The sequence below is a fragment of the Haliotis rufescens genome, unplaced genomic scaffold, assembly GCF_023055435.1.
Source record: "Haliotis rufescens isolate VD_foot unplaced genomic scaffold, xgHalRufe1.0.p SCAF_28, whole genome shotgun sequence".
In the NCBI taxonomy this organism is placed as follows: domain Eukaryota; kingdom Metazoa; phylum Mollusca; class Gastropoda; order Lepetellida; family Haliotidae; genus Haliotis; species Haliotis rufescens.
Window position 1 is genome coordinate 6,440,001 of NW_025963979.1, and position 26,729 is coordinate 6,466,729.

The following is a 26,729-nucleotide window of genomic DNA, read 5'->3' on the forward strand; positions in this document are numbered from 1 at the left end:
ATCATGAGCATCGATCCACGCAATTTTGGATACGATGACATGCATGAACCAAGTCAGCGAGCCTGACCACCCGATCCCGTTAGTCGCCTCTTACAACAAGCATAATCGCCTTTTACGGCAAGCATTGGCTGCTGAAGACCTATTCTACCCCGGATCTTCGCGGGTTGTGTGTGGGTATGAAGAGCTGAACAATGGCTATTTAAGCAAATGGTTTCCAGGGTTACAAGGAACAACGAGGTGTTTTGTCGCCATAGTTGTATCAAATCAAATCTACATTGATGGACTATTACAAAAGTCTAGCACCCTCACAGTGCTATGATTCATGATCTGAACTGTTCCGCCCCGACACAAGCAAATGGCATCACTTTCAGAAAGTCTCGACCAGATTTATGATGGCCTGTCATGAATATAGATGTAAATGGCGCTTTCGATACAGTGCCAGTAAACACAAAATATTTGTCTTTAACGAGACTACGTCACAAAACACATCACATGATTCACATCACACAGACAGACACACACATACATGAGCATGCGCAGATAAAACAAATGAAGATATCGCAGTATCGCTATATCACCATTTCGCTTCATCGCCATATCGCTACAATGTCATATAGCAGTATCGCTATTTAGCCACATCGCTAAATCGCCATGTCGCAATGTGTCGTGTTACGCCATGTCGTGTAGTGTTATCGCTATTTCGTTTTCGTGTCGCGATGTCGCAATATCGTGTCGTACTGCCGCTTGTCGCGATGTCGCGTGTAAATCTCGATATCATAATGATAAATATCACAGTGGAGGACACCAAGAATGGGCTTCATACACTGTATCCAGGTCGGGAAGCCAAACCAGGTCTTTGCCGAGACGATCGAACGCTTTACCCACTAGGCTACCCATCTCCTGGACCGGATAGTTGGCCAGATCAGACATGTGTTTCTTTTGGACGTTGTTTGTCCTCGTCCTCATCTAAATCTTTGACAAATTTGAAGATACCAACAATACTCTGAGCTGACGTCATTTTCGATATAGAAAGAAATAGGGGAATATCAATGCGAGCGAGGTTTCTCTGACAGGGAACGTTTGAGTTAGTGATAATGAGAGCCAACTGTCTATACAATATGGATCTGTCCTGTTGTTTACCTACCCCCTGTGTCCCCCGAGCCGGCCACCTTCCGAAACACAATCTGTGCGTTGATACCGTAGTCCCTGTCTGTAGCAAACACCTGCAGGATCGGGGCACCGATGTCTATAGACTCGATGATCTCGGCTGACAGGTCTTCGTTACTGAAGATTGGCCAGTTGTCGTTGACGTCCAACAGTGTCACGTAGACCTTCAAAAATCAGACATACTGTGAGATACAGATAATGTAGACCATGTAAGCAATGGGTGACGCCAAATTTCAGTCATACAACGGTGGTTAGGTATTAAGATCAGAGAAAGTGTCAAAATGGTGCAGGTTGTTGGTGAAACCTACGAATAAAGGGGATGGTGCTCAGAAAGATCCGAGCAAAGGATCCTGGAAGCTAAAATCCCCAAATCTGAGTTTGGGTGAGTTTAGACGCTCGACCACACATTTAAACATAACTGACAGTTTTATTCATTGTGACAAACCCGTCGAAGAATACAGAGCCGTAGCAACTATCAATATCACTTGACGTTGACTGCCCACAATAACAATATATGGATAGACAAACTGGGTTCAGCACCTGTTCAAACATAGAGCAAGTATTTTGTTTCCAATCATTTGAAAGAGGATTTACCTTCAGGCTTAGATCTGCATTCCAGACAAACGATTAACTAACTACCTTCGTGATCATGGCAAATAACGCTTCGTACAGCAAATATGGACTGTGTGTAGTATTCACGTCCCCGTGAATTCAGCTTCACGTGTGTGTGCAGTATTCAGATTCACGTGTGTGGGGTATTAGCTTGGCGTGTTTATACTTTTAACGTTCACGTGTGTGCAATACTAGTATTCAGGTTCACGTGTGTGCAGTATTCAGATTCACGTTTCTGTAGTATTCAGCTTGACGTGTTTATAGTATTCACGTTAACATGTGTGTTGTATTCAGCTTAACGTATGTAGTATTCACGTACCGGGACACTGTACCGCCTGCGGACAGTCTCATCACTGGGGCTGTCATACACATTAACACGTGTAGGTATTATAGGTTCCACCTCACGATCCAGCTGAACCCCGGGAGCCAATACCATCACACCCTGTAATATAATAACACAATACACAGTCACACGTGTAGCTATGACAGGTGCCACCTCACCATACAGCTGAACAACTGGAGCCGTGGGCAGCACACAATACACAGTCACACGTGTAGCTATGACAGGTGCCACCTCACCATCCAGCTGAACAACAGGAGCCATGGGCAGCACACAATACACAATCACACGTGTAGCTATGACAGGTGCAACCTCACCATCCAGCTGAACAACTCGAGCCATGGGCAGCACAATATACAGTCACACGTGTAGCTATGACAGGTGCAGCCTCACCATCCAGCTGAACAACAGGAGCCATGGGCAGCACACAATACACAGTCACACGTGTAGCTATGACAGGTGCCACCTCACCATCCAGCTGAACAACAGGAGCCATGGGCAGCACACAATACACAATCACACGTGTAGCTATGACAGGTGCAACCTCACCATCCAGCTGAACAACTGGAGCCATGGGCAGCACACAATACACAGTCACACGTGTAGCTATGACAGGTGCAACCTCACCATCCAGCTGAACAACTGGAGCCATGGGCAGCACACAATACACAGTCACACGTGTAGCTATGACAGGTGCAACCTCACCATCCAGCTGAACAACTGGAGCCATCGGCAGCACACAATACACAATCACACGTGTAGCTATGACAGGTGCAGCCTCACCATCCAGCTGAACAACTGGAGCCATGGGCAGCACACAATACACAGTCACACGTGTAGCTATGACAGGTGCAGCCTCACCATCCAGCTGAACAACGGGAGCCATGGGCAGCACAATACACAGTCACACGTGTAGCTATGACAGGTGAAACCTCACCATCCAGCTGAACAATTGGTTTGCATGTTGGTTTCATAATACCACCATACCATGTTAATATCTTGAGATTACACCTTTTACTTCTCACAATGTACCAATGTAAGGGAATCGAACCCGGGCCTTCTGCCTAACGAGCGAACGCTTTAACCATTTGGCTACCCCACCGCCCCAGGTAAGTATGAGCACAGACACACATATATGTAAAACATTTACATATGACGAGGGAGCGAGTAATGACTTAACGCCAATTTGAGCAGTATATAAATTTAATTGCGGCAAGACAGCTTAATATCGGACGAAAGCCGTTGACGTTTTCTGAGCAAATCTTGAATTCGGATCCTCGACCACCAGATACTGGAAACTAAGGGACGTAACTCTAACACTCAGTTACGTCCCCTTTGGTCACTTGTCCATTTCAAGATTGAGAGAATTATCATATAAATAGAATGCTTCTATTTCCAAATACTCAACAATTCTGAGAAATCAAAACCGCACTAAGCGGAAATAAAAGTAAAACCTGTATAACAAAGAAAATAATTCCTCCTCGAATTTCTCTTTCCTCAACATTGTTGAATAAAATATAGGCACTCACCGAGTAGGGGTTGATGGTGAACCTGGTGACGTCTTTCGGCAGCTCGAACCTGATTTCACCATAGTCTCCCTTGTCCATGTCCGAGGCGAACACCTGCAGCAGGCTGGTCCCCCCGGTGGAGTTTTCCGGGATATTCACTTGGTAGGTGTTCTGTATACACACGTACAGGAAACTACGTCGTGACCGAGTGCTGTGTGTGACGGGTTCGGGTGACGTTCCAGAAAGACACCCTTCTTAACACAACGACTACTGAACATCTTTCTTTGTGTATCTGAGCTAGCTCGTATCATTGCAATAACTTTATCGAACAGGCCCGTTCCAATAAGTGTTCTTAGTGCTTCAACGATCGTAACTCCTCCCTTGCTTCAACTATAATTTACAACGGTCAGGGCGTCTTTACTTGGATTTATTTCTTATTTCCAATGTTTTCCGAGAGGGGGGTCGGTCAGTCGGAAAAAGTGAAAAGGGGGAAAATAGTTCCTTATTGCTGAGTACCTATTGTACTATATTTGACAATTTAAGCATGGTGGACTATTGAGAGCAAGCTGAACCCGAAAATCGAAATTTAAACACATTGTAGAGAATGATGTATTTTAAAGGAAGGCACATGACGGTAAAAAAGAAACCATCACCTTAATTATATGTCATGTTGTAATTATATAAATTAATGTAAAATACATTCTTACCATTGGCCTATTTCAAGTAATAAAACACAGGTTCGAATCGGTTCTAAAATCTCTTAATTTTAAAATAAATATGTAATCTTCTGACATGCAGTTTCGGACAAAACGGAACCGGATACTATATTGCAAATTTACGAACAAGGGAATTCTTTTTTCGCAGATTTACATCTGGATAGTTTCTTAAATATGTTTTTTTTTTATTTATCAATTAAAATAACAGATGGACCTGATACAGGATACGATATTGTAAATTTACGAACAAAGGTAAACTTTCTACACATGTTTAAATCGAGCGTTTCTAAAATATATATTTTATGTATGAAATTAGAATTAAAGACGGACCTGATCTAGTAAAGTTAAAATTTTACAACAAAGAAATGTAAACTATCCTTTCCTTACTGAAGAAATATTCTTTTTTAAAAAGCATTCGTACAATAAATTCCTACAATATTTACATTTATATATATCTCATAGATATCACGCAAACTCCAGAACTATGTAATATTATAAGCATTGATTAAACTGAGATGTCTTTAAACAAATATGAATCAAAATGTCTTGGATCTTCTTGAAATAAGAAGTAGATCGAAGCACACACTGGTGTTTATTCTTAACAGTGGTAACTGCCCGATATGTTTTGGCTACCGAAAGGTTTATAGGTATTTGTATGATGTGTGAAATGACAAAATATACGTACGAATACATGGAACCACTGTTAATGTTACCAAATTGGTTCAATGCGTAAAGGTTGATGAAAGGAAGCTTGAACAGGCAGTGTTGGTTGGAGCCTAGCGTTTTGTAGTACAAAGACACTTTAACTCTCTTATCGCTAGGAGAAGCACCGAAGGTTGTAGTCAGGGGTTTTCAAAAGTGGGAGTAATTTATGTCTACTTTAACGACAAACGTTGCATCAACTCCGAACTTAACAAGTAACAGAGAAGCCCATCTGTGTGATTGCCACTGTCGCAGGTTTTCATGCCAGGTACTTTATCAAACATCCCAGCTCCCCGCTTTGCATAGGAACTATAGTTAAGGCGAACACAGAAATAACAATAGCAAAGAGCTGCTTCCATTCCAAGTTTCAACAGTTCACTTTAAGAACGCATACTGTTATGTTTATATATACGTAAATGGTTTTCAAGCCATTGTGAAACTTGATACTTTTTCAAGAAGCATCATAAAAATACAGATGGACGGCAGATAATTCAGGATTAACAAATAATTGTATTCTTTCGGCAGGAGTGACATTTGCAGGCGGCGGAAGATGTGAAACACAAATAAGCAGTACTGTGGATAGGAGCCCAAGGCCCATTCCGTAAAACAGCAAAACTCCCATACTTAATGTAACATATATGTAATTCCCACACTATAACAAACGACTTGCGACACGCGAAGCGCTGATAACGCTTTGTGAAACGATCAATGATCTTATATCCATAGATATATGCTTTTTCAGTAACTGTGGTCGTACCATACAAATGTATATGTTTACGTAGTAAGATATGATGGTATAATAGTAAAGTATATCGTCGCTTCATCAATGTTTCAGCTATGTGTCTATTGAAGTCAAGAAACTACAGAGTTTACGTAATTATCTACATGCCATCAAACGTGATCGTAATCACGGAACTAATTATATCATAAAAATATATCTCGTGTACGAAATGGAATGGGGGGAGGGAGCGAGCGAGTTGACACTCACCTGGCTTGGTATAGGGCTGTTGTCGTTTGTGTTGATGATGTTGATGAACACCTGTGCTGTGCCAGTGCGCTGAGGCTGGCCATTGTCAATGGCCCGGACCGTGAACTGTGTCCGTTCGATTCTTTCGTAGTCAATTCTACTCCGTACAATCAGTACACCTAATGGATATTGATAAATCGGCAATATATTAAAAAACAACCTGCTGTGAGATGCACGATACCGTATACCCATAACTAAAAGTTTCAGGTACCCATTTAAAACTTTTTGTAATAAAACCTTTTACAATAGCAATATTTTACATTGGAGAATTTATAACAAACTAAGGGTAAAGCTTAAGGAAACATTATTAATTTCATATTTTGGGGATTTCGTTTTTTTATAATGTCCAAGAAACACACACACCACTACCCAGAGAACCAAAACAACACAAATCGACGAACCATGCCTTCTGAAGGGACTCGAGTGGCCAGAACTTGACAATTTGTACTCCTCAATTGAAGACAAGAGCTACAGTATTTGGATCGGCAAAATCGCACAAATCACCTGTTTCCGAAATGATGCTGAACAGGTTCTGGTCCCTCTCGACGATGTCGTACTGCTTGATGGCGTCGTCGGCGTCCTGTGCCACAAGGGCAACGACGAAGGTGCCAATGGGTTGCTCCTCTTCCACAGAAAGATCATACCTTGACCGCTGAAACGCTGGGGACTGGTCGTTATATTCCTTGATTCGGATAATCAGTATACCAGCTGTAAGAGGATAATAATAATAATAATAATAATAATAATAATAATAATAATAATAATAACAATAATAATAATAATAATAATAACAACAACAATTTAAAAAAATAAAAATAACGATATATGAGGGACGCAGTGATTTGAAAGGCCATTATATATTTCATATCAAAAGACACAAGGGTGAGATTCTCCAACATCATTCTTCCAACTTTTTTTAGTTTGTAGACAGTCAAAAAAGCAGTGTCTTAAGTCTAAACCGTACTGCTAACAGCTTCAGTAGCCATTAGTGATGTCATTTGATTGTGACGTCATGGTCTGTAAAGCATTGTGATGCAATTTCATCTCAGAGATAGATGTAGATATGTAGATATCGCTTGATCTCACCCAAGCGATATCTACTGTGAGAGCCATATATCTCCTTTTCCCCCGTCAAGAGATGAGAGAAACATTATTATTCACGAGACATATGGCATAACCTATTTATTATATACTTTTTGTGTAGGTACTGGAAAATTAAATTATTTCATTACAAATGTAAAACCTTGAATCGAAATTCTCCCTACCTATCACACAGGGACGGTTCACCACCCCTTGTATTTGCGATTAAGAAAATAGTTTCGTGTTTGCAAAATCTTAAAAAGTACAAATTCTTTATCATAAATTTAGATAATTATGATTATATACAAAATCAACTTTAACAAAATATATATTGAAAACTGGGAGACCGCTGTTGGAAGCAAAAGAATACACGCTGGTCAAGTTACAAAAATAACGTTTTGCGAAACGATCAGTCTCGATTGACGAGTTAAATGAGAAATTGCCTTGTCAATGTGGAACTCACGTAAAAAGGACGTCAACAGTTAGACACTTTCCATAAAGGGAGACTATTTAATGAGAGGTAACTCTTGTATGACAATAGTTCCGTCAAAGCGTTATGTTCACTGCAGTGAAATATCAAGTGTTATGTTCACTGCAGTGAAATATCAAGTGTTATGTTCACTGCAATGTTATGTCACACTGAAGTATATAATAAAAGTATTTATCTGTAAAACTTTGGAATGTCTATGTACATGTTTATATTTATCTATATGACAGTTATTTGAATACCACTTCTATTTTGTTAAGTATGTTTATTAAACTATTCTGTACAATGTATGATGTAATTTATATAGGGGAGAGATATTCATATCGGGTTAACCTTGTTTTTAAATCCCCATCCAATATACATATGATTGTAGAAATATATATACTGTTTAACTTATATAGTTTCAAAATACAAATGCATTACCTCTTCAACATTCTACGCTATAATATTTTCTGTTAATGTTTCTCAATAAAAACATTACAAATTGGAATTTACATCTCTGAGTCCAAAGTCATGTATACATGCCATACCGGTACACACTACCTGACATGAGCGTTTGAAGTTGTCATGTATGCCTACATTTTTTTAAGTTGGGGATAACCCCCAAACCTTCTCGCGCCTCACAAGAAGATTAGACTATATGGTCCCCAGTGAGCTGACAATAAGTGCACACTGATCCATTGGTAATATGAAGCTCTTTGAACATGCTTAAAAATTATGGATTTGATAGAAAAAATATCAAATCAAATCGAACATCCCCCCACAAGTCACAAATTCTGCTCCTGGAAGAAAAATGGCTTTATACATAATTTACCCTTCAGAATTTAAGGGTTACTTCGAACGACAAACATAATAGAACTTGCTTCTACGATGTTTTTTATAACAAACGAATTAAACATTTTTTGACATTCATTGTGTTCCTTGCATCCTGGTATTTAGATACAGTAGATGCGTTGTTAATAATGACATCCATTTCCAATTGCGTATCTTCTACAGAAATGTTAGGCTTCCAAACCAGGTAACCATCTTCCCAACTCAAACGTGAGATCATCTCGGCCAGAAAGTCAAGGATCGACGGATTTATTGCTAGGCCAAACAACAACACGTTGGTTAATCTTGACAAAAGCTCCATAGTCCTTGTCATAAGAGACAATAACACATTATATTGCACTACTCTTACAACACCTAATTGGTGATGAGTGAGTGAGTGAGTGAGATGGGTTTAACGCTTATTATACCATCCATGTTACAGCGGGAGATACCAAGAAGGGGTTTCAAAGATTGTAGCCGTATCGGGAATCGAACCCGCGCATGATGATGACCTTTTAAATCTAACGCTTACCCACCGCCCACGAAGACATTTCTAGAAACAAAGAGGTTTGTGGCATAACGGTAAACTCACGTGTTCCAATCTGTGGTCCCGTAGTTGGCGTTTGAGAAACGTCGGTGACGGTCATGTTGTATGTGATAACCGAGGTGCGGTCACGGTCTAAACGTTGAGCATTGACGCGCACTACACCGGAAGTGGAGTCCAATTGAAACAAATTCTGCAAGTTAAACAGTGTGGTCAAATGCTCGCTGAAAATCAGCAGGACGAGTAATCTGCACCTATAGTCACTACTAATATATATACACGCACGCACGCATTCAAACACACACACACACACACACACACACACACACACACACACACACACACACACACACACATGCACGCACGTCGATATATAAATGCACGCGACGTCAACGTGTTTGAGTGGGGTTCCTATGTTAAAAAGCTGCGTCATGGTATCTCACTGGGCTAGCAACCATCCAAAACATTTTCAGGAATGTACATACATATATAAAGAAAACAAAAAGGTTTGAGTGAGCAATGTGAATGTACATACGTTTCTCTATCTCTTTTCTTTCCTTTCTGTCATTTAATTTATTAACTGTGAATAAGCATACATGTAAATCTATGGGAGAGGGCGTTCTAAGTTGTGATAACTTGTGCCCAATCCTTTTCATGAGAATAAAATATGTTTAAACTAAAAAAAAGAAAGAACTGGGCTAGCACTATACACTCGGAATAGTACCATCAGCCCAACACGCATGTGCAGACATGTTGCTACATAAGGAATAATGTCTGCTGGAATTGCTGCTTGCCCCAGAAAACACTTCTTACTTTGGTCCTCATAAGAAACATAAGAACGAAAAAATATATTTTTCACATTGGGCGGCAGGTATTAATCAATTTGTTTTGTTGGTTAATATAGGAGAAAGAGACAAAACACGAGAAGAGCGTAGTGTACAAATCACCTTGAAGGCATAGTCATTGGGATCAACGTTTACTCCATCTGGTGAAATTGCTTTAATTTCTTCAACCAGTTCAAAACTCAGCTTTGCATCTTCATCCGGATCTTTTGCAAGGATGGTTGTGACATACTCTCCCTTCTGAGCATCTGTATGTACAGGAGAGGTGAAGTGAAACAATACATTATACAGCAGAAAAACAAATGGGCGTGTTTGCTGCAACTGTATGTACAGGAGAGGTGAAGTGAAACAATACATTGTACAGCAGAAAAACAAATGGGCGTGTTTGCTGCAACTGTATGTACAGGAGAGGTGAGGTGAAACATTACATTATACAGCAGAAAAACAAATGGGTGTGTTGGCTGGAACTGTATGTACAGGAGAGGTGAGGTGAAACATTACATTATACAGTAGAAAAACAAATGGGTGTGTTGGCTGGAACTGTATGTACAGGAGAGGTGAGGTGAAACATTACATTATACAGTAGAAAAACAAATGGGTGTGTTGGCTGCAACTGTATGTACAGGAGAGGTGAGGTGAAACATTACATTATACAGTAGAAAAACAAATGGGTGTGTTGGCTGGAACTGTATGTACAGGAGAGGTGAGGTGAAACATTACATTATACAGTAGAAAAACAAATGGGTGTGTTGGCTGGAACTGTATGTACAGGAGAGGTGAGGTGAAACATTACATTATACAGTAGAAAAACAAATGGGTGTGTTGGCTGGAACTGTATGTACAGGAGAGGTGAGGTGAAACATTACATTATACAGTAGAAAAACAAATGGGTGTGTTGGCTGCAACTGTATGTACAGGAGAGGTGAGGTGAAACATTACATTATACAGTAGAAAAACAAATGGGTGTGTTGGCTGGAACTGTATGTACAGGAGAGGTGAGGTGAAACATTACATTATACAGTAGAAAAACAAATGGGTGTGTTGGCTGGAACTGTATGTACAGGAGAGGTGAGGTGAAACATTACATTATACAGTAGAAAAACAAATGGGTGTGTTGGCTGGAACTGTATGTACAGGAGAGGTGAGGTGAAACATTACATTATACAGTAGAAAAACAAATGGGTGTGTTGGCTGGAACTGTATGTACAGGAGAGGTGAGGTGAAACATTACATTATACAGTAGAAAAACAAATGGGTGTGTTGGCTGGAACTGTATGTACAGGAGAGGTGAGGTGAAACATTACATTATACAGTAGAAAAACAAATGGGTGTGTTGGCTGGAACTGTATGTACAGGAGAGGTGAGGTGAAACATTACATTATACAGTAGAAAAACAAATGGGTGTGTTGGCTGGAACTGTATGTACAGGAGAGGTGAGGTGAAACATTACATTATACAGTAGAAAAACAAATGGGTGTGTTTGCTGCAACTGTATGTACAGGAGAGGTGAGGTGAAACATTACATTATACAGTAGAAAAACAAATGGGTGTGTTTGCTGCAACTGTATGTACAGGAGAGGTGAGGTGAAACATTACATTATACAGTAGAAAAACAAATGGGTGTGTTGGCTGGAACTGTATGTACAGGAGAGGTGAGGTGAAACATTACATTATACAGTAGAAAAACAAATGGGTGTGTTGGCTGCAACTGTATGTACAGGAGAGGTGAAGTGAAACATTACATTATACAGCAGAAAAACAAATGGGTGTGTTTGCTGCAACTTTATGTACGTACTGACGAAGTAAAACACTGAACCATATATATATGTCACGAGCAGAAAACAACTAGGGCGTGTTTGCTGCAACTGTATGTACGAACTCACAAAGTAAAACACTGAGCCATATATATATGTCACGAGCAGAAAACAAATGGGTGTGTTGGCTGCAGTTGTATGTATGTTTGTGTGTGTGAGAAAAAGTGAGAGCATGTGTGTGTGTGTGTGTGCGTGCGTGCGTGTGTGAGTGTGCCGTACGCATGCCAGTAAGTTAAATACACTGACGCTTTCACCTTAACCTTTCGAGACGTGCTGCGGAAAGTCAATATGTCTTGCATGTGTAACACATACTTACTCTCACTGATTTCTGCGAATTGCACCAATGACAAAAAGTATGGTAGTTTGTTGTTCTGGTCGATGATGCTGATTGTCACTGAGCTTGTCCCCGTCTTTTGAGGATTTCCCCCGTCGCGTGCTAGTACCTTTACAGACAAAACGTACCTTTGTTAAGCATCACCTGTTTTGTATTAAACATATGTTATTGCCATAGATGGCGTTTCTTCAGATAAACCGAAAATACCCGCGATGTTACAAAGGCCATGTGCATGTAAGGTCTGAGCACGAAAGCATAGATTATGCGATATTTTTTATCATAAAATACTAAATGTGTATGAGAAATGTGGCTTGTCTTACTCTGAGAATGTACTCCTTCTGTACGTCGTAGTCAAAGGCGGCATTTGTAGCGGTGTAAATAGTGCCGTTGTTCATGACAAACCTGCCCTGGGAACCCTCTTCGATGTTGTACTCAACTTGGCCGTTTTCGGACAGACTCGAGTCTTGGTCCGTAGCCTCTACTGTGATCACAGACACATCTGCCAATACACGGTAGAAGAATGAATGTGTGAGCTGGCCTGAACACCTCTTTGAACAGTAAGTCAGGAAGTGACAGCTAAGATAGGGGGAAGCCAAAATATAAATCGCCTCAGACGATCACTACTTGTGAACGCAACAGCATTGCCGTGGGTGCTGACAAACCATACTCAGGACGGAACTGGAGTTGGAACTCTCGACCAGCGGATCCTGACACGGTCAAGAGACACAACACTGCACAACGAATTGTACAGACTTCGACGACCACCCGTGTCGATAAAGAATAAGTATGATTTTAGCTATGCTGTAACTCTTGGTGTGCACTCTTTGGTTTCATAGCGATGAGTCATATCAAGGCATATCATCTTAATTTGGAAGAAAAGCCAGAAGTGATGAAGGTTTCAGACGCTTACAACTTTCGTGAAACCCACGGGTATAGCACTGACAATCCTAAAAAAACATAGCTTTCAGGCACGCATAAGGGAAGCAACTCTGCACGTCGACCAAGTCAAATGTGCCCCTTTCACGGTCATAAGAACACTTTAATCTGTAGCATGAAGACAGGAGTGTCGTTACTTACCTCCCTTTGTCTCTTCTGGTATTTTCGTAATGTACACGTTTGGGCTAAACTTCGGGGCGAAATTATTCTGGTCCTGAAATACACCGAACATGCAATAAACTTACAAGTGGATACTTCTCTATCTAAATGGCATGCTATTACCAGAAGGACAAACTGCATATGTGATGTTATTACATCCTGCCGTAATACATTATCAATTCCAAAAGTTTTATCTGAAAAACATGAAATCAATCATCGTGGGCAACGTATCCGATAAAAAAAACTGTCAGCTGTATTGTTCTTCTTTCCATCTAACTAAGAGTTGGAACATGTTTCCCAAGTGAAAAATACTTGGATATTTGGCTTTTCTTGTAAAATGACATATTTATATCATCGAATGACCTGTCAAAATGGATATGTTTGTGGCACGAGCCATGTCATGTCATTCTTTCAGAACACACAAAACTATATGCAAATGTTTTATTGTTATGTATTTTTCTTACTGATCTTCATGATTTTACTGAGAGAAACATGTTATTGAAATTAGTTATGGCAGATACACCCTGTGCGAAGCTGCCCGCTTTATATTGCTAATGCCGAGCACTGTCCGACTTATATGCTTGCTTTGAGCTGGAAAAAAAAATATAAGTGGTCCAGAATGTTGGTTTATTAGACGTTAAGTCCTTTCTTTTGGCTCATTCACGCATAAGGGTGTGTGATTATTGTTTTGCCCACTGTACCGACTCCAAGGCTTTTACCTTGACCTCAAAAAGAAAGTGTGCAGTATGCAGTGATGTTTTTTTCGACAGTGCTTTATACTATATATAATTTCCAAATAACTATTAGGCAAAGTTGTTTGAGATTTCATATAAATTATGCAGGAGGACATTTTGTCATCACTAAATACATAACACATTATTTATATTTTGTTGCAAGTCCGTGCATCTAAGATGTATCACTTACAATGACGTTGATTATGACGTCCGTTGACACTGTGTTTACGGTATCGTTTGCCAACACAATAAGGTTGAACCTACAATGAATACATGGTTCTCAGAAACAACAACAAACATAAATATAAAAAAAGGGCATTCACCAAGAAAAAACTTTTTATTCCATGGAGTAAATTGTTTCAAATGTAAAAGAAATCGAAAATAATTATTTTTTTAAACTTCCGAGGTATATATTTGTTCTTGTCACTGGTGTGTTCCGTATGACTTCAACCTCTGGACTTTCTTGAAATGATGCTTCAAACGATTTGATTGTATACGGTTATGTTTGCATGTTACAATAAAGTGGAAGCTGTTCCGGGTCTACTCTGACGTGTAAATAATCAATCAGTTACCACATTCTCACAATTCATTTAGGAATCAAACTCACCATCCTCGATCGCCTGGAGTGAATCGTCTGAAAATCGTCTCTTTGGCAGATATTAGCCCCGTGTCCGGGTGGATTCTCCAGTACTGTGATCCCGGGGACAGGGTGTAGCTTATTTTCCCTACAGTATCTGTATCTTCAGCCTGAGAGATAAACCACAGTTGACAGACGGAACTGATCTGCCACATGCCCAAAGTACAATTTTTACGTAGCTCTCACAAAGTATACTTACTGTTTACAAAAGCCCCACGTTGTCGTAAATGCTTACTGACCGCTGTTCTAGAATAGTAATACTCAAAACGTATGGTTAATAGACTTTGACGGCTGTGCTTCTGGCAATTTTACTTCGGTTGGATTTAACAACTCTTGGAAGTGACTTTCTATTCTAATATCAGGTGTCCGCTTTAATATTTTTGTGAAGAAACGAGGATGAATACAGACAAAAATAAGATATTACTTACTGGTAATGCCTCCCTTTAAATAAATAGAAGCGACAAAACCCTTTTCACATTTATAAAAAATATCTACCAAAAGCTGAGTCGATTATGCGATTCCGACTGTATTCATGAGCATGTGTTTATGAATCACTATCAACTAGTGATGATACCAGGTATTCATGAGCATGTGTTTATGAATCACTATCAACTAGTGATGATACCAGGTATTCATGAGCATGTGTTTATGAATCACTATCAACTAGTGATGATACCAGGTGATCGCGAATATTTCCCCATCGGTGGCACCCGTCACACACACATGCAAACGAACGTGGGAACCCATGCCCAAGTCAAAACAGGGAATCACACTAGACATCACCTCTGTCACCGATGCGTCAAATTTGAATGTGTCCTCCATACGCCCAGCATAAAACCCATCGAAAGGTCCACCATGGGCCCCAAATATTGTAGCCTTGATCAACAGCTTCCGGGTAAGAGTCGTATGACGCTTTTTTAAATCTTGGTAATAAGAGCATGGTCACGATGAGCGCAGAGGAACAACCACAGACGTAGCTCTCCAGACAAAGTGCGTCACTCTTACATTGAAAACCCCGTGCACTTCATACGTTCGAGGCGCCGCGTTTCGCTGTGCAGAGTTGCGTCCCTTGGGCACGCCAGAAATCTATGATTGTGGGTTCGAATCCCGGTTCGCCCAAATTATGTTTCTAGGTTTGTCAGCACCATACCCGTGCTCGTGGGTTTCACCGAAGTGGTAAACGTCTGAGACCTGCATCACTTCGGGCTTTCCTCCCACATTAAGCTGACATGCCGCGATATATCTGGAATATTGTTAAAAGCGGCGTTAAACCCAACCCACTCACTCTTACGTTTGAAGCACAACGAGTGTTACAACTCTGTGATCCATTACAATAAGACAAAGTGTTCCTCTTGACTCCGTTGAGATTCCGGGATAGAATTAGTCCCCCGGTCCCCAACTAAAGAACACCATATGGTTGTCAGTTTGGTAACTTGGTCATTGCTTGAAATCGAAACCTGGACGACGTGGTGTTCATATTATCAAATACTTGTTCGCCTGGTACAGACTCGATTATTTGCAACCCACGTAATATGGATGGAATATATCTGAAGGTGGTATTAAACAACAGCTGCATAAAGGTAACACAACATTAGTAGGTGCATGTCAAAGTGGTAAATATGGTACATACTTTAACACGAAGTTCGTTCACCAATAGGAGTTCCCCTTCTTTTATGTCGCCCACATATGAGTTCAGGGTAAAAACTGGCCAGACATCGTTCTCGTCTATGACATGGATGACGAGCTCGGCCGTTCCTTGTCGCCCCTTGGGTGACCCTAACTCATCACGGGCAATAATGGTGAAGTCGTAACGACGTCGTCGTTCGTAGTTGATGCAGTCCCCCCCTTGACCTGGCGTCCTACAAGGACTAACTCGGACCTCCGCAGACCTTCCCCGGCGTGTGGGCTCTATCTGGAACCTTTGACACCACACACAAACTACACACAGGTTTAAAGATAGTAACGATATTTTGAGTTTTCTCTATGAAAAGCAAAAACGTATAGAAAAATACAAGCTTGCAATATGAGCGTTTTAAGTCTCATAACTTTTTCTGGCTTTCTAAAGTTTTCACAGATATACTGATTATTTTAGAAGTGTAGGTTCATACGTACCGCTACCTTTATTTTAGGGTGCCAGGTTAGGATTAATTTCGTATTTCTGGAGTCAATTTAATTCAAAGTGTAAAAAGGAGTAGGCTCCATTCTTTTAAATTCGAATTGAGGTCCGTTTGGTTGCTATTACTGTCCTGTCGCTGGAGTTGAGAGGAAGCTAGAAATGGAGAGTATGAACAGTCAATGTCGATGTCATCTTGTGATGGTTCAAGAATCACCTTTCAGACTCGCTACCCAGTAGTCTGTATGTTATCCCCGTCGTGCCCATGGGTCCAGAGTCTGGGTCTATCGCCTACAAAGACATCATTCAAAAGTACGACATCGACATGACGGAGTGGGTTGTATTTGACATAAGAAGTGAGGTGGGGTGAAAAGGGGTTCACACAAAATTATTGCACATTTCTAGTGATTACGTGCGTGCGTGCGTGCGTGCGTGTGTGCGTGTGCCTGTGTGTGTGTACTCTTACTAGTCCTGACTTTTGTCAGGTTCTGTAAAGTGCTAGCTCATTGCAATACCATGCCGCAGGTTATTTGTAATATCCAACTCAGACACATTTCACTGACTCCGAGCCGACCAATCCTTGTTTCATCCCCTTAATGTCGAGCACCAGGCAACTTAACAACATCTCTCATCGTGCCCATCTCCCAACTTGTGTGTTTAAATGTTTATATTTGTAATTTGCCTTTCACATGCTTAATGTTTGTGTTATATTAGACTTCAATGTCTTCTACGTTAAATTTGAAATGTGTATTTTATGACTGTATGTTAAAAGAAATACTAACGTTCCACAAGAAAGTGAAATTGAACCTGGATCATATGTATGGAATACTGTAAGGGACATTATCGCCTACTCAAGATTCCCCATAGAGAACACCATACATATGCCCTTCGGTAGCGCTTCTCTACCGTTCACTCACCTGGATGTAAGTGATGAAGGGTTGTGTGCCAATGTCTTTCTCCATCACAGAAACGTTGTAAACATTCTGAGAGAACTTCGGGGTGTTGTCGTTGACATCTAAAACATGGATGGACACTTTGGTCGACCCGGTGTTCGGCTGGAAGCCACCTTCAGCAAACCTGTTCTCGTACGCAATTATCTGTGCAGGGAGTGAACAAATGTGAGGGATGAATTAATCCAAGCAATGCTACGTATAAATATTCCGGAGGAATAAAAAATCATATTTACAAATTGACTGAGAGAAGGAAATACAGTTCTCATTCCGGGTATACTGATCCACAGGGACCAATAACCCTGGTATATAATTTCCTCCAGAACAAATGTTCAGAACATATTCTCACACAAACAAACATGAACTTCAACAATCTGAACAAAGAAAATACATGATGCCATATACAAGTCCGCTGAATAGTTCCTTTCTAGCAGTATACAGAGCGCGGGTGGCCCAATCGCCCAAGTCACTGCAATTCATCGGGCTTCGTCTCTTAGGCGCGTCAGAGAGCTATGAACGTGTGTTCGAATCCCGGTTGCCACGATTTCTTCGTTTGTCAGCACGGCGCCCATGCTCGTCTGATTCGCCAAAGTGGTTAACGTCTGAACCTGCATTACCGATATATATCTGACATATTGTTCAAAGCGGCTTTTAACCAAACTCTTTCATAATAGGATACACTTTTCCATATGTGGGATCACTTGTGTGGTTTTACGAACCCATCTACGGTTGGTAGGAATGGTACTTTCAATGAATAGTAGCTATATTGTCGTGTAGATCATATCTAAATCGAGTTATGCCTATCTGTGTGTTTTCTATGCTATTTGATATCAGTAAGACTAAATCTTGTGCTGTGATAATTGGACATACATGACTATATTACACCACGGATAATGTTTCTCTAGATTAGCAGTCCCATGACACTAATTAATGTAGACAACATTATCATGGACTTTCAATCCTAGGATATTTCGTAGGACAGTGGCATATATGACGGCGGGTGGTCACTGTGAGTCAACACTTAACTACAAGGCCACAAAGAAAGCCACAATATACGTACTCGGAGTTCGAACAGTCGGTTGCCACTCTCGTAGTCAATCTTCGACGTGTCTTTGACTTTGATTCCCCCGATATTACGACCGGTGCCATTAACTGGAAAGACTTCGAAAACATCTTGGTAGTTGACGAGTCGCACATCGTAGCTGTTGGCTGGATACTGGTAACACAGAACAAACGCAAGCTCCCATAAAATATCTTGACTCTCAGATGAAACCAGACATCTGACAACTCGTTTGCATGCTGGTCGTACTTCCAAGCCGATTGATTGTACTTACTGCTGCAATGGTTTATTCCGTGTGACCAAATAAATATATACATCTGTATAATGGACCATTTATTAGAGGAGGGGTCTCTAGGGAAAGTAAAATATATAATAGTCATATTTGGAGAGGGTCTTGTTTAAATGTACATTTCATAAAGGTGGGGTTTAACGACGCGGCCAAGAGTGTTGCACTTACATAGCGACATGCATGCACGTCTCTCTCTCTCTCTCTCTGTGTGTGTGTGTGTGTGTGTGTGTGTGTGTGTGTGTGTGTGTTTGTGTGTGTGTGTGTGTGTGTGTGTGTGTGTGTGTGTGTGTGTGTGTGTGTGTGTGTGTGTGTGTGTGTGTGTGTGTGTGTGTGTGTGTGTGTGGACTAGTCCGGACTGATGTCGATTTATAGTGCTAGCACACTGAGATCCCATGCCGAAGCATGAATACCCCACTCAGACGGTATACTGACTCCGAGCCGACCAATCGGCTGTTTAACGATTTAACCCCTTAATGCCGAGCACCAGACAGGGTAACAACAAGTATCATCTTTTATTTTAGTATGACGCGGCCGGGGATCGAACCCCGGACCTTCCGCTCTCCGGGCGGACGCCCTAGCATTAGACCACGGAGGCGGTCACATTTCATAAAAGAACAAAATATGACAAGCATTCCTTACTTAATGTCCGGGCCAAAGCGGGATAAATTTGTACCGTTGTATAGCACATATCCCATAAAAAATATAATTATCAAATTATTATCACGATGATGTATTTGCCACTTTAGTTGGTGTTTGAAACAACAATGACCGAAGGTGTCTTTAATGCTGTGTGTCATTCTAATTAATCGTATACATTTGCCATTCATTTGTTAACCCCAACACATCCCTTTTCTCTACCTGCTTTGAGATTCAGTGACTATTTCCATCTGGTTCTTTCTGCCAACGTTATGTGAACGTCATTGCCCAACTTACGCTGTCCAGATCCGTTATTGTGAGGGCGATGCCTGGTACGGCTGTGCCGTCGGGGATGTCTTCATAGATGGAGGTGTTGTAGTTGTCGTTGCTGAAGGAAGGGATCTGGTCGTTTAGATCTTGTACATCAATGTGTATCAATGCCACAGCCGTTGTCTCGGAATCGTTTCCTAGACTAATTGGTATAGTTTTGTTATTAAGTTCTTGAGCCTTGAAAGAGAAAGATATTCATAGTCAGCGTTGTTTTGAGGGATAGATATAGTCTAACACCATCCTATCCCTGTCTGTGGGGTGTAGTAGATATGTTACAGGAACACGACATGTGCATCATATTAAGCTTACAAGAAATAGATATCAAATAGGACGCTTCAACATCATACAGACTCTAGATCATCCATCAAAAACCTGACCTGTTCAACACAGTAAATAATATTAAAAAAACATTATTACTGGGGGTGTTTAAACATGCTCAAAATTGAATACTCTAATGTATCAAGTGTGCATTCATGGTGTCTTTTGTTTGTGTTCTTTTAGCACCGTGACAGCTGGCCATTGACTGTTTTAGGGGTATCAATTTATTGGTTTCAGTACAGGATATGTTTTAATTTTTGCATATTGTTAAGTTCACTGAATGCCATTCAAACACCGTTATGTATGCCAAGTAGAACAATACCTTGATACAAAGTTTGAGGCCCGCGATGACGAAAGCATTCTCCCGATCAATATTTGTCTTCGTTGATATGGTGCCGTTCAGGAAGTTCACGGTAAAGATGTTGTCAGCATCTGCATTAACAAGAAGCATTAAATTGTCATAATTGAGTGAGTGAGTGGGTTGGGTTTAACGCCGCTTTCAACAGTATTATATCATCAGTTATATCATGGCGTCTCAGCTTAATGTGGGAGGAAGTGATGCAGGTCTCAGACGTTTACCACATCGGTGAAACCCACGAGTACGGGTATGGTGTGACAAACCTAGAAACATAATCGTGGCGAAGCGGGATTCGAACCCACAATCATAGGTTTCTGGTGTGCCCAAGGGACGCAACTCTGCAGATCCAATCGCGGCGCCTGGGCCGACTGGGCCACCCGTGCCCCCTGTCATAATTGACGCAGTATTGAGTCCAACTGTGGTCAAACACCCAAAGCTGTATGTCAGTGGTGGGTAGACCTACATAACCGTTAACGTATGTGTTTCTGCCATCACCTTTTCTGGCCGAGGTGTCTTCGGGACACCGGGTGACGTTATAGCGAATCGGGCGCCTCTTGTTAGTGTCTCCATCTTCAGCTTGTACTCTTTCGATAACAGTACCCTGAAACACAAACGGTGTCATCAATGAAAAGTGTTCTTGGAGATGAATTTAAGATTAGTCCGTTCAATTTGATAATCATGTCACTTCTGCACTGTTGCACAAGAGTGTCACTTCTATTCTATTAGTACATAGAAACAAGGGTAATGAATGTTGTTTATCCGAATGGTACGGCTTATCCGGATGGTATGATATCGTTACAGATATCCGACCTAACAAATAACGGGTACAGATTAATGGCCTGCGTATACATGTAGTCATTTCTAAAACAATTGCCCAGGAAAAAGCAGGGTCCACACTAACGAGTTTTCACTTTTCCTTGATATAGGCGGCTTCACTGTGAAGAAACCTTCCAGACGTCAATGTGCTTCTACTTTCAGAAAAAAACTCGTTTATTCGGGTGGTGCCAGGGAAATCGACACCAATTTGGTTTTTGATTAACAAAAAATGGGTAAAGAAGGTTGTTCCTTTGTATTTCTACATACGTCTTCAACAATAACGTCCAGAAGGTGGGGTTCCGGATTAAAGGGGTTTCGTTATATATTGTGTATTGTATTCAGTGGAATGAAGGCTGAGACCCACTATGTCAAGGTTTTCTTTAATTGGGACATTCTCCGGGACGTAGGTGAACCTCGGTGGTGCATCGTTCACATCAGAAATGGTAATCTCAAAGCTCTGCATATGCGCCAACGTGCCATCCTGTAAACATGGACATATATGTGAACTTTATACTGGTGTTTCCGACAGTTGGTAATAAAAGTAGTATACATGCATAAGGAGCTGGTTGGTATTAGAATATAGAAAGTACCGACGGCTTGGGATATGGGTGTCCTTTGGACCTCGCCTGGACCCAGACAGTATCGGACTAATTCCACTCCTCCAATCCTCAGCAACAATCTACGCTGCATTTAGCAGAGATTTCTAATGAAATGAAAAGCGTCTCATTTGCTGGGACTAGTCAAGTGTATGGGGTACTGTGATTCTATCCTTCACCATAATGTCAAGGGTATGAGCTACTGTGAATCTATCCTTCACCAAAAAGTCGAGGGTGCGGGCTACTGTGAATCCATCCTTCACCATAAAGTCGAGGATATGGGGTACTGTGAATCTATCCTTCACCATAGCGTCAAGGGTATGGGGTACTGTGAATCTATCCTTCACCACAAAGTCAATGGTATGGGGTACTGTGAATCTATCCTTCACCACAAAGTCGAGGGTATGGGGTACTGTGGATCTATCCATCACCATAAAGTCAAGGGTATGGGGTACTGTGAATCTATCCTTCACAACAAAGTCAAAGGTATGGGGTACTTTGAATCTATCCTTCACCACAAAGTCAAGTGTATGGGGTACTTTGAATCTATCCATCACCACAAAGTCAAGTGTATGGGGTACTGTGAATCTATCCTTCACCACAAAGTCAAGTGTATGGGGTACTGTGGATCCATCCTTCACCATAAAGTTCGAATACTTAAATGCATTATTTGAAGACATTATTGATATTACAATGTTACACTGTTAGAATATCTATATGCAATGTTTTAACACAAGTATTACAAAAATCCAGAACATCCACATCTACATGGTTACTGACCCTAATGACCAGTGGCAACTGGTAGGTTGATCGTGTCTCATAGTCCAGGGTTTTAAGCAGTCTGATGCTGCCCAGCCACCTCTTGTTGCTACTCTGCAGCATGACTGGCTCGAAGGTCTCACACGCTTCCACGTACTGCCAAGTAAATACATTAAATCAGTTTCACATGTTCCAGTTGAAAGTTAATTGAACAAACAACGCTGACTATTGCCCCCTTTTCACTGTTATATACATCGTTTATCCAAATATACATATCTCTGTACAACGTAAGTGAATGTAATCGTCAGCTCCTCACATTACACCACATACACATACACTGAGGGGGGTATGGGTGGCCCAGTCTTCTAAGGCGTCGCGATTCTCTGTGCAGAGCTGCGTCCCTTGGGCACGACAGAAACCTATGATTGTGGGTTCGAATACCGGTTCGCCCAAATTATGTTTCTAGGTTTGTCAGCACCACACCCGTGCTTGTGGGTTTCACCGAAGTGGTAAACGTCTGAGATCTGCATAAATTCGGGCTTTCCTCTCACATTAAGCTGACACGCCGCGATATAACTGGAATACTGTTCAAAACGGCGTTAAACCAAACTCACTCACTCACTCACTCACTCACTCACATACTCTGAGGGTCTTACCGCTGAGTGTGTTTCGTGAGTGTTATTCGGACTGGCCAAGATTGCGTCAGGCTCACACGTGACCACTATAACGCCGCCCTTGAAGTCTTTGTCCTCTGCCCTGAGATTACTGATGACCTCGTTGCCAATGGCATAATCCTGCAGATAAATTCATGACGTAACCGACGTGTTCTGCTGCAATATGGGAACGATATGTGCTACCACCAGTAGTCACAATGGTCGTCACACCCGGTTTGTTTTGTTCTGTTGTTGCTTGTTCTTGTTTAACGCTACACTCAGCAATATTCAAGATCCATTACTGCGGCCAGTAAACAATTAGTATGGACAAACTAGTGTTTGATATTATGAGTGCCGATCCACACCGTCTGGGTACGATGAGAAGAAGTAATGAACCCAACCACATAGCCTGACCTTCCCAACCATTAAGTCGCCTCTTAGGACAAGCATATATTCTAGTTAACTGACTTTAAAAGGGGTACATAACTCCTCATAGCTACTGGCTCTACGATCGAATCCTGAAATTCAAGCCTTTTTCGGCAAGGGTAGTAACTGGACTTTTAAAATCAGTTAACTCCCTTGCCTCGGGAAGATGATCTTGTTGGGGACCAATTCTAACCCGAAATAGATTAGACCACAGGCAACAATGAACAATTAATTATACGAACAGACAGCGATGAAGATGTGGTGTTACTCAGGAATCGTGTTCCATTTTCCGCCTTGTCTTGAAATCCTCGATTACCCTGTGTATTGTATTTTCATTCTAGTATTAGTGCCCTGGACCCATTCGCCACCTAGGCTTCGTTTTGAGTAAGGTTTGAATGGCACAAGGCTAAAGATAAAAGTCCAGTTTCCACCCTTGCCGATCAAGGCTGGAATTCCTGGGCTCGTTCGTAGCGCCACTAGTAGCTATTACGAGTTATGTCCCTTCTAAGCCTATCCTTTGGACCAACCAGATTCCACTTCTCGTATCACTTGCATTTGCTTCAAACAAAATGGCGGCGCCCAGTCAGGACGATCTGATCGATAATCAAGATCCTTATTGTGATAAAACGGGTCTTATATCACGTGAGCACCTTAATAAAAAACATGAAAAGGTTTGGAAAATATCTGTTGACAACGAGTTGGCGGTGCACATGCTTTGCAAATCCTGCAGTCGACCGAAATCTGCACGACAGTTTACGAACCGGATTTTGATTTGGTTGCGCGATTTTGATTGGACTATGCATAGATTCGTTAGTCCAGCCAAAAGGTAATTCCATGATAACAGCCTAGTTCGGCACAATCTCATTAAAATCAAATCTTAGTTCTCGCTATCGCTAAACAAAGATCTGAGGACATCCCAGTAGGGGTCACGTCAGAACGACCTTTCATCCGACCAATCAGAGCGTCGCTTACCAGATCATGAAAGTGACAGTCGGAATGTGATTTTAAATCATGCATCCTCGAAAACTTTAACACGGGGTATTCCGAACGATAGTTACGGGTTAAACGACTGAATCCATACAATCTGGACCATCTATTAGCGATTCCAGAATGATCTTTTGTTCAGGTTTAAAATTTTTAATCGAGAATTTGTCAGAATATGTTTCGAAGGGTAGTCGCCAATTAGTGCCGTAAAGCACGAGAAAGCTGCCTTCTGATTGGTAATTCCATCGGTCGGTCAAAGTTCGCGCAAGGTCGGTCAGACGTGACCCGTAATGGGATGTCCTCAGATCTTTGTTATGCGGCAGCGAGAACTTAGATCTGATTTTAAATACATTGAGTTCGGCAAGGGTGGAAACTGGACTTTTATAGTCAGTTAACTCCCTTGCCTCGGGAAGATGAAGATCGACGACCAATTACACTCTTCTTTCATGGTTTAAACAAGCAGACATATCCCCAGTAATCGTCTTGATTTTTTTGTGCCGTCACAAATACAACCTGGGTGCCGTGACAAAGCGATCTTAGCGTTAAAGGGTGAACTCCCATACCTAAACATAGACTTAGTCGCAGGGCTAAGGTTGATTTCTACAACGACACCCCGAAAGTATGGTAGCATAAGGACTCCCCTCCTTCGCCTTAGTACACTAAAAAACATCATCATGGTCTTGCAATTCGTCTAAATATAGTGAGGGCGCGGTCGGATGAGGCTTCGCTTTGAATGCAGATATATTCAGAATCTGAATTCGCGTTAAGAAGAGGCATTTTGACTGGCTGTTGTTTTCAAGCTCATGAGCCAGAGAGGTTCTGTGGTATTATAGTGATAAGAGAGATGAAGCTGGTGACGTCACAAAATATGGTCGCGAATGCGCCTAGGGTACTGGTATATATCATAATAGAATGGAGACGAGGTGAAATGTTTGGCGTCGCGTCCAACTTAATTGCACTTATATAGCGACATGCATGCATGTGTGTGTGGCTGCTTGTACTAGTCTGAACTGATGCCAATTTAAATTGCTAGCACGCTGAGATACCATGCCACTCAGACACCGTATGCTGACTCCGAGCCGACCAGTCCTTGTTTTAGCCCCTTAATGCCGAGCGCCAGACAGGGTAATAATAAGTTCCATCTGTTAACGTCTTTTGGTATGACGCGACGGGGATCGAACCCCGGAACTTCCGCTCTCCATGCGGACGCACTTCCACCAGACCACGGAGGCGGTCTAATAGATATAAAGACAGGATAATAGAGGATGAGGTCTAAGTTGTAAGTAGAAGAGACTGAATAAACACTGATCTACATTATTGAGGCCACGATAATGGTGCCATAACGACTAAAACGTGCAAGGACTTCACAACTTAACATATTGTCCCGAAATCAAGTTATGTATGAGGTTAAACAAAAACAACACTTTATAAATATAGAACGTCAACGCAAGACAATAACCAGTCTCGGTTATCCGCCTTTTGGCGTAAAGGTCAAAATAGCTGTGAAAGTTATATGAATGGATCACTGAGACTCAGTGATCACATCAAGTGACACAAGTCTCTTAATTTCGGGAGTGAGTGTGGACTGCTAGATATGAGAAAGAGACGAGAGTGGCATGGGGTGACTGTGTTATTAAATATATGCTCGGGGGGTGTAAGAGAGTCTAAAAGAAATACTACCTCGGGAATAATTTGCCGATATGTTTCTCGGAGAAATTGTGGTGGGTTATCATTGGCGTCCAGTACTTCTACAGTAGGCGAAACCGTTTCCTGCAAGAAAGTTCACCAAAACAAATCTTCAATAGAACGGATTTCAGTATGAAGTTGAATCTGTATGCTATAAACTCTTTGTGTCATTAATATTACGTAAATATTTAGCTGCAGTAACCGTATGTCTGTGCTGTGTGCTGTTCCCTACAAACGAGTTTGATATTGACTAGTCGCTGCATAGGGCTGCGGACTGTCCCATAGTGTTTTCCCAATAGATTCGAT

The 26,729-nt window shown here is 41.4% G+C and overlaps 1 protein-coding gene across 2 annotated transcripts in view; it reads right to left on the minus strand.

The window, feature by feature from the left end:
- Positions 1 to 26,729, minus strand: part of LOC124139300 (cadherin-23-like) — a 72,981-nt gene that overhangs the window by 20,370 nt on the left and 25,882 nt on the right. For both annotated transcript variants that reach the window (XM_046506268.2, XM_048402695.1), the window contains exons 6-28: positions 26,418 to 26,507; positions 23,331 to 23,468; positions 22,696 to 22,830; positions 21,684 to 21,800; positions 20,999 to 21,104; positions 20,468 to 20,577; positions 19,795 to 20,004; positions 18,573 to 18,728; positions 17,480 to 17,659; positions 16,780 to 16,853; positions 16,080 to 16,368; positions 14,420 to 14,559; positions 14,003 to 14,072; positions 13,061 to 13,133; positions 12,304 to 12,482; positions 11,966 to 12,092; positions 9,941 to 10,083; positions 9,042 to 9,186; positions 6,577 to 6,780; positions 6,034 to 6,191; positions 3,649 to 3,798; positions 2,099 to 2,221; positions 1,145 to 1,331 (exon numbers count right to left, since the gene is read on the minus strand). In XM_046506268.2, coding sequence (XP_046362224.2) covers positions 1,145 to 1,331; positions 2,099 to 2,221; positions 3,649 to 3,798; positions 6,034 to 6,191; positions 6,577 to 6,780; positions 9,042 to 9,186; positions 9,941 to 10,083; positions 11,966 to 12,092; positions 12,304 to 12,482; positions 13,061 to 13,133; positions 14,003 to 14,072; positions 14,420 to 14,559; positions 16,080 to 16,368; positions 16,780 to 16,853; positions 17,480 to 17,659; positions 18,573 to 18,728; positions 19,795 to 20,004; positions 20,468 to 20,577; positions 20,999 to 21,104; positions 21,684 to 21,800; positions 22,696 to 22,830; positions 23,331 to 23,468; positions 26,418 to 26,507 — 3,304 coding nt within the window. The remainder of the gene's footprint in view (positions 1 to 1,144; positions 1,332 to 2,098; positions 2,222 to 3,648; positions 3,799 to 6,033; positions 6,192 to 6,576; positions 6,781 to 9,041; positions 9,187 to 9,940; positions 10,084 to 11,965; positions 12,093 to 12,303; positions 12,483 to 13,060; positions 13,134 to 14,002; positions 14,073 to 14,419; positions 14,560 to 16,079; positions 16,369 to 16,779; positions 16,854 to 17,479; positions 17,660 to 18,572; positions 18,729 to 19,794; positions 20,005 to 20,467; positions 20,578 to 20,998; positions 21,105 to 21,683; positions 21,801 to 22,695; positions 22,831 to 23,330; positions 23,469 to 26,417; positions 26,508 to 26,729) is intronic.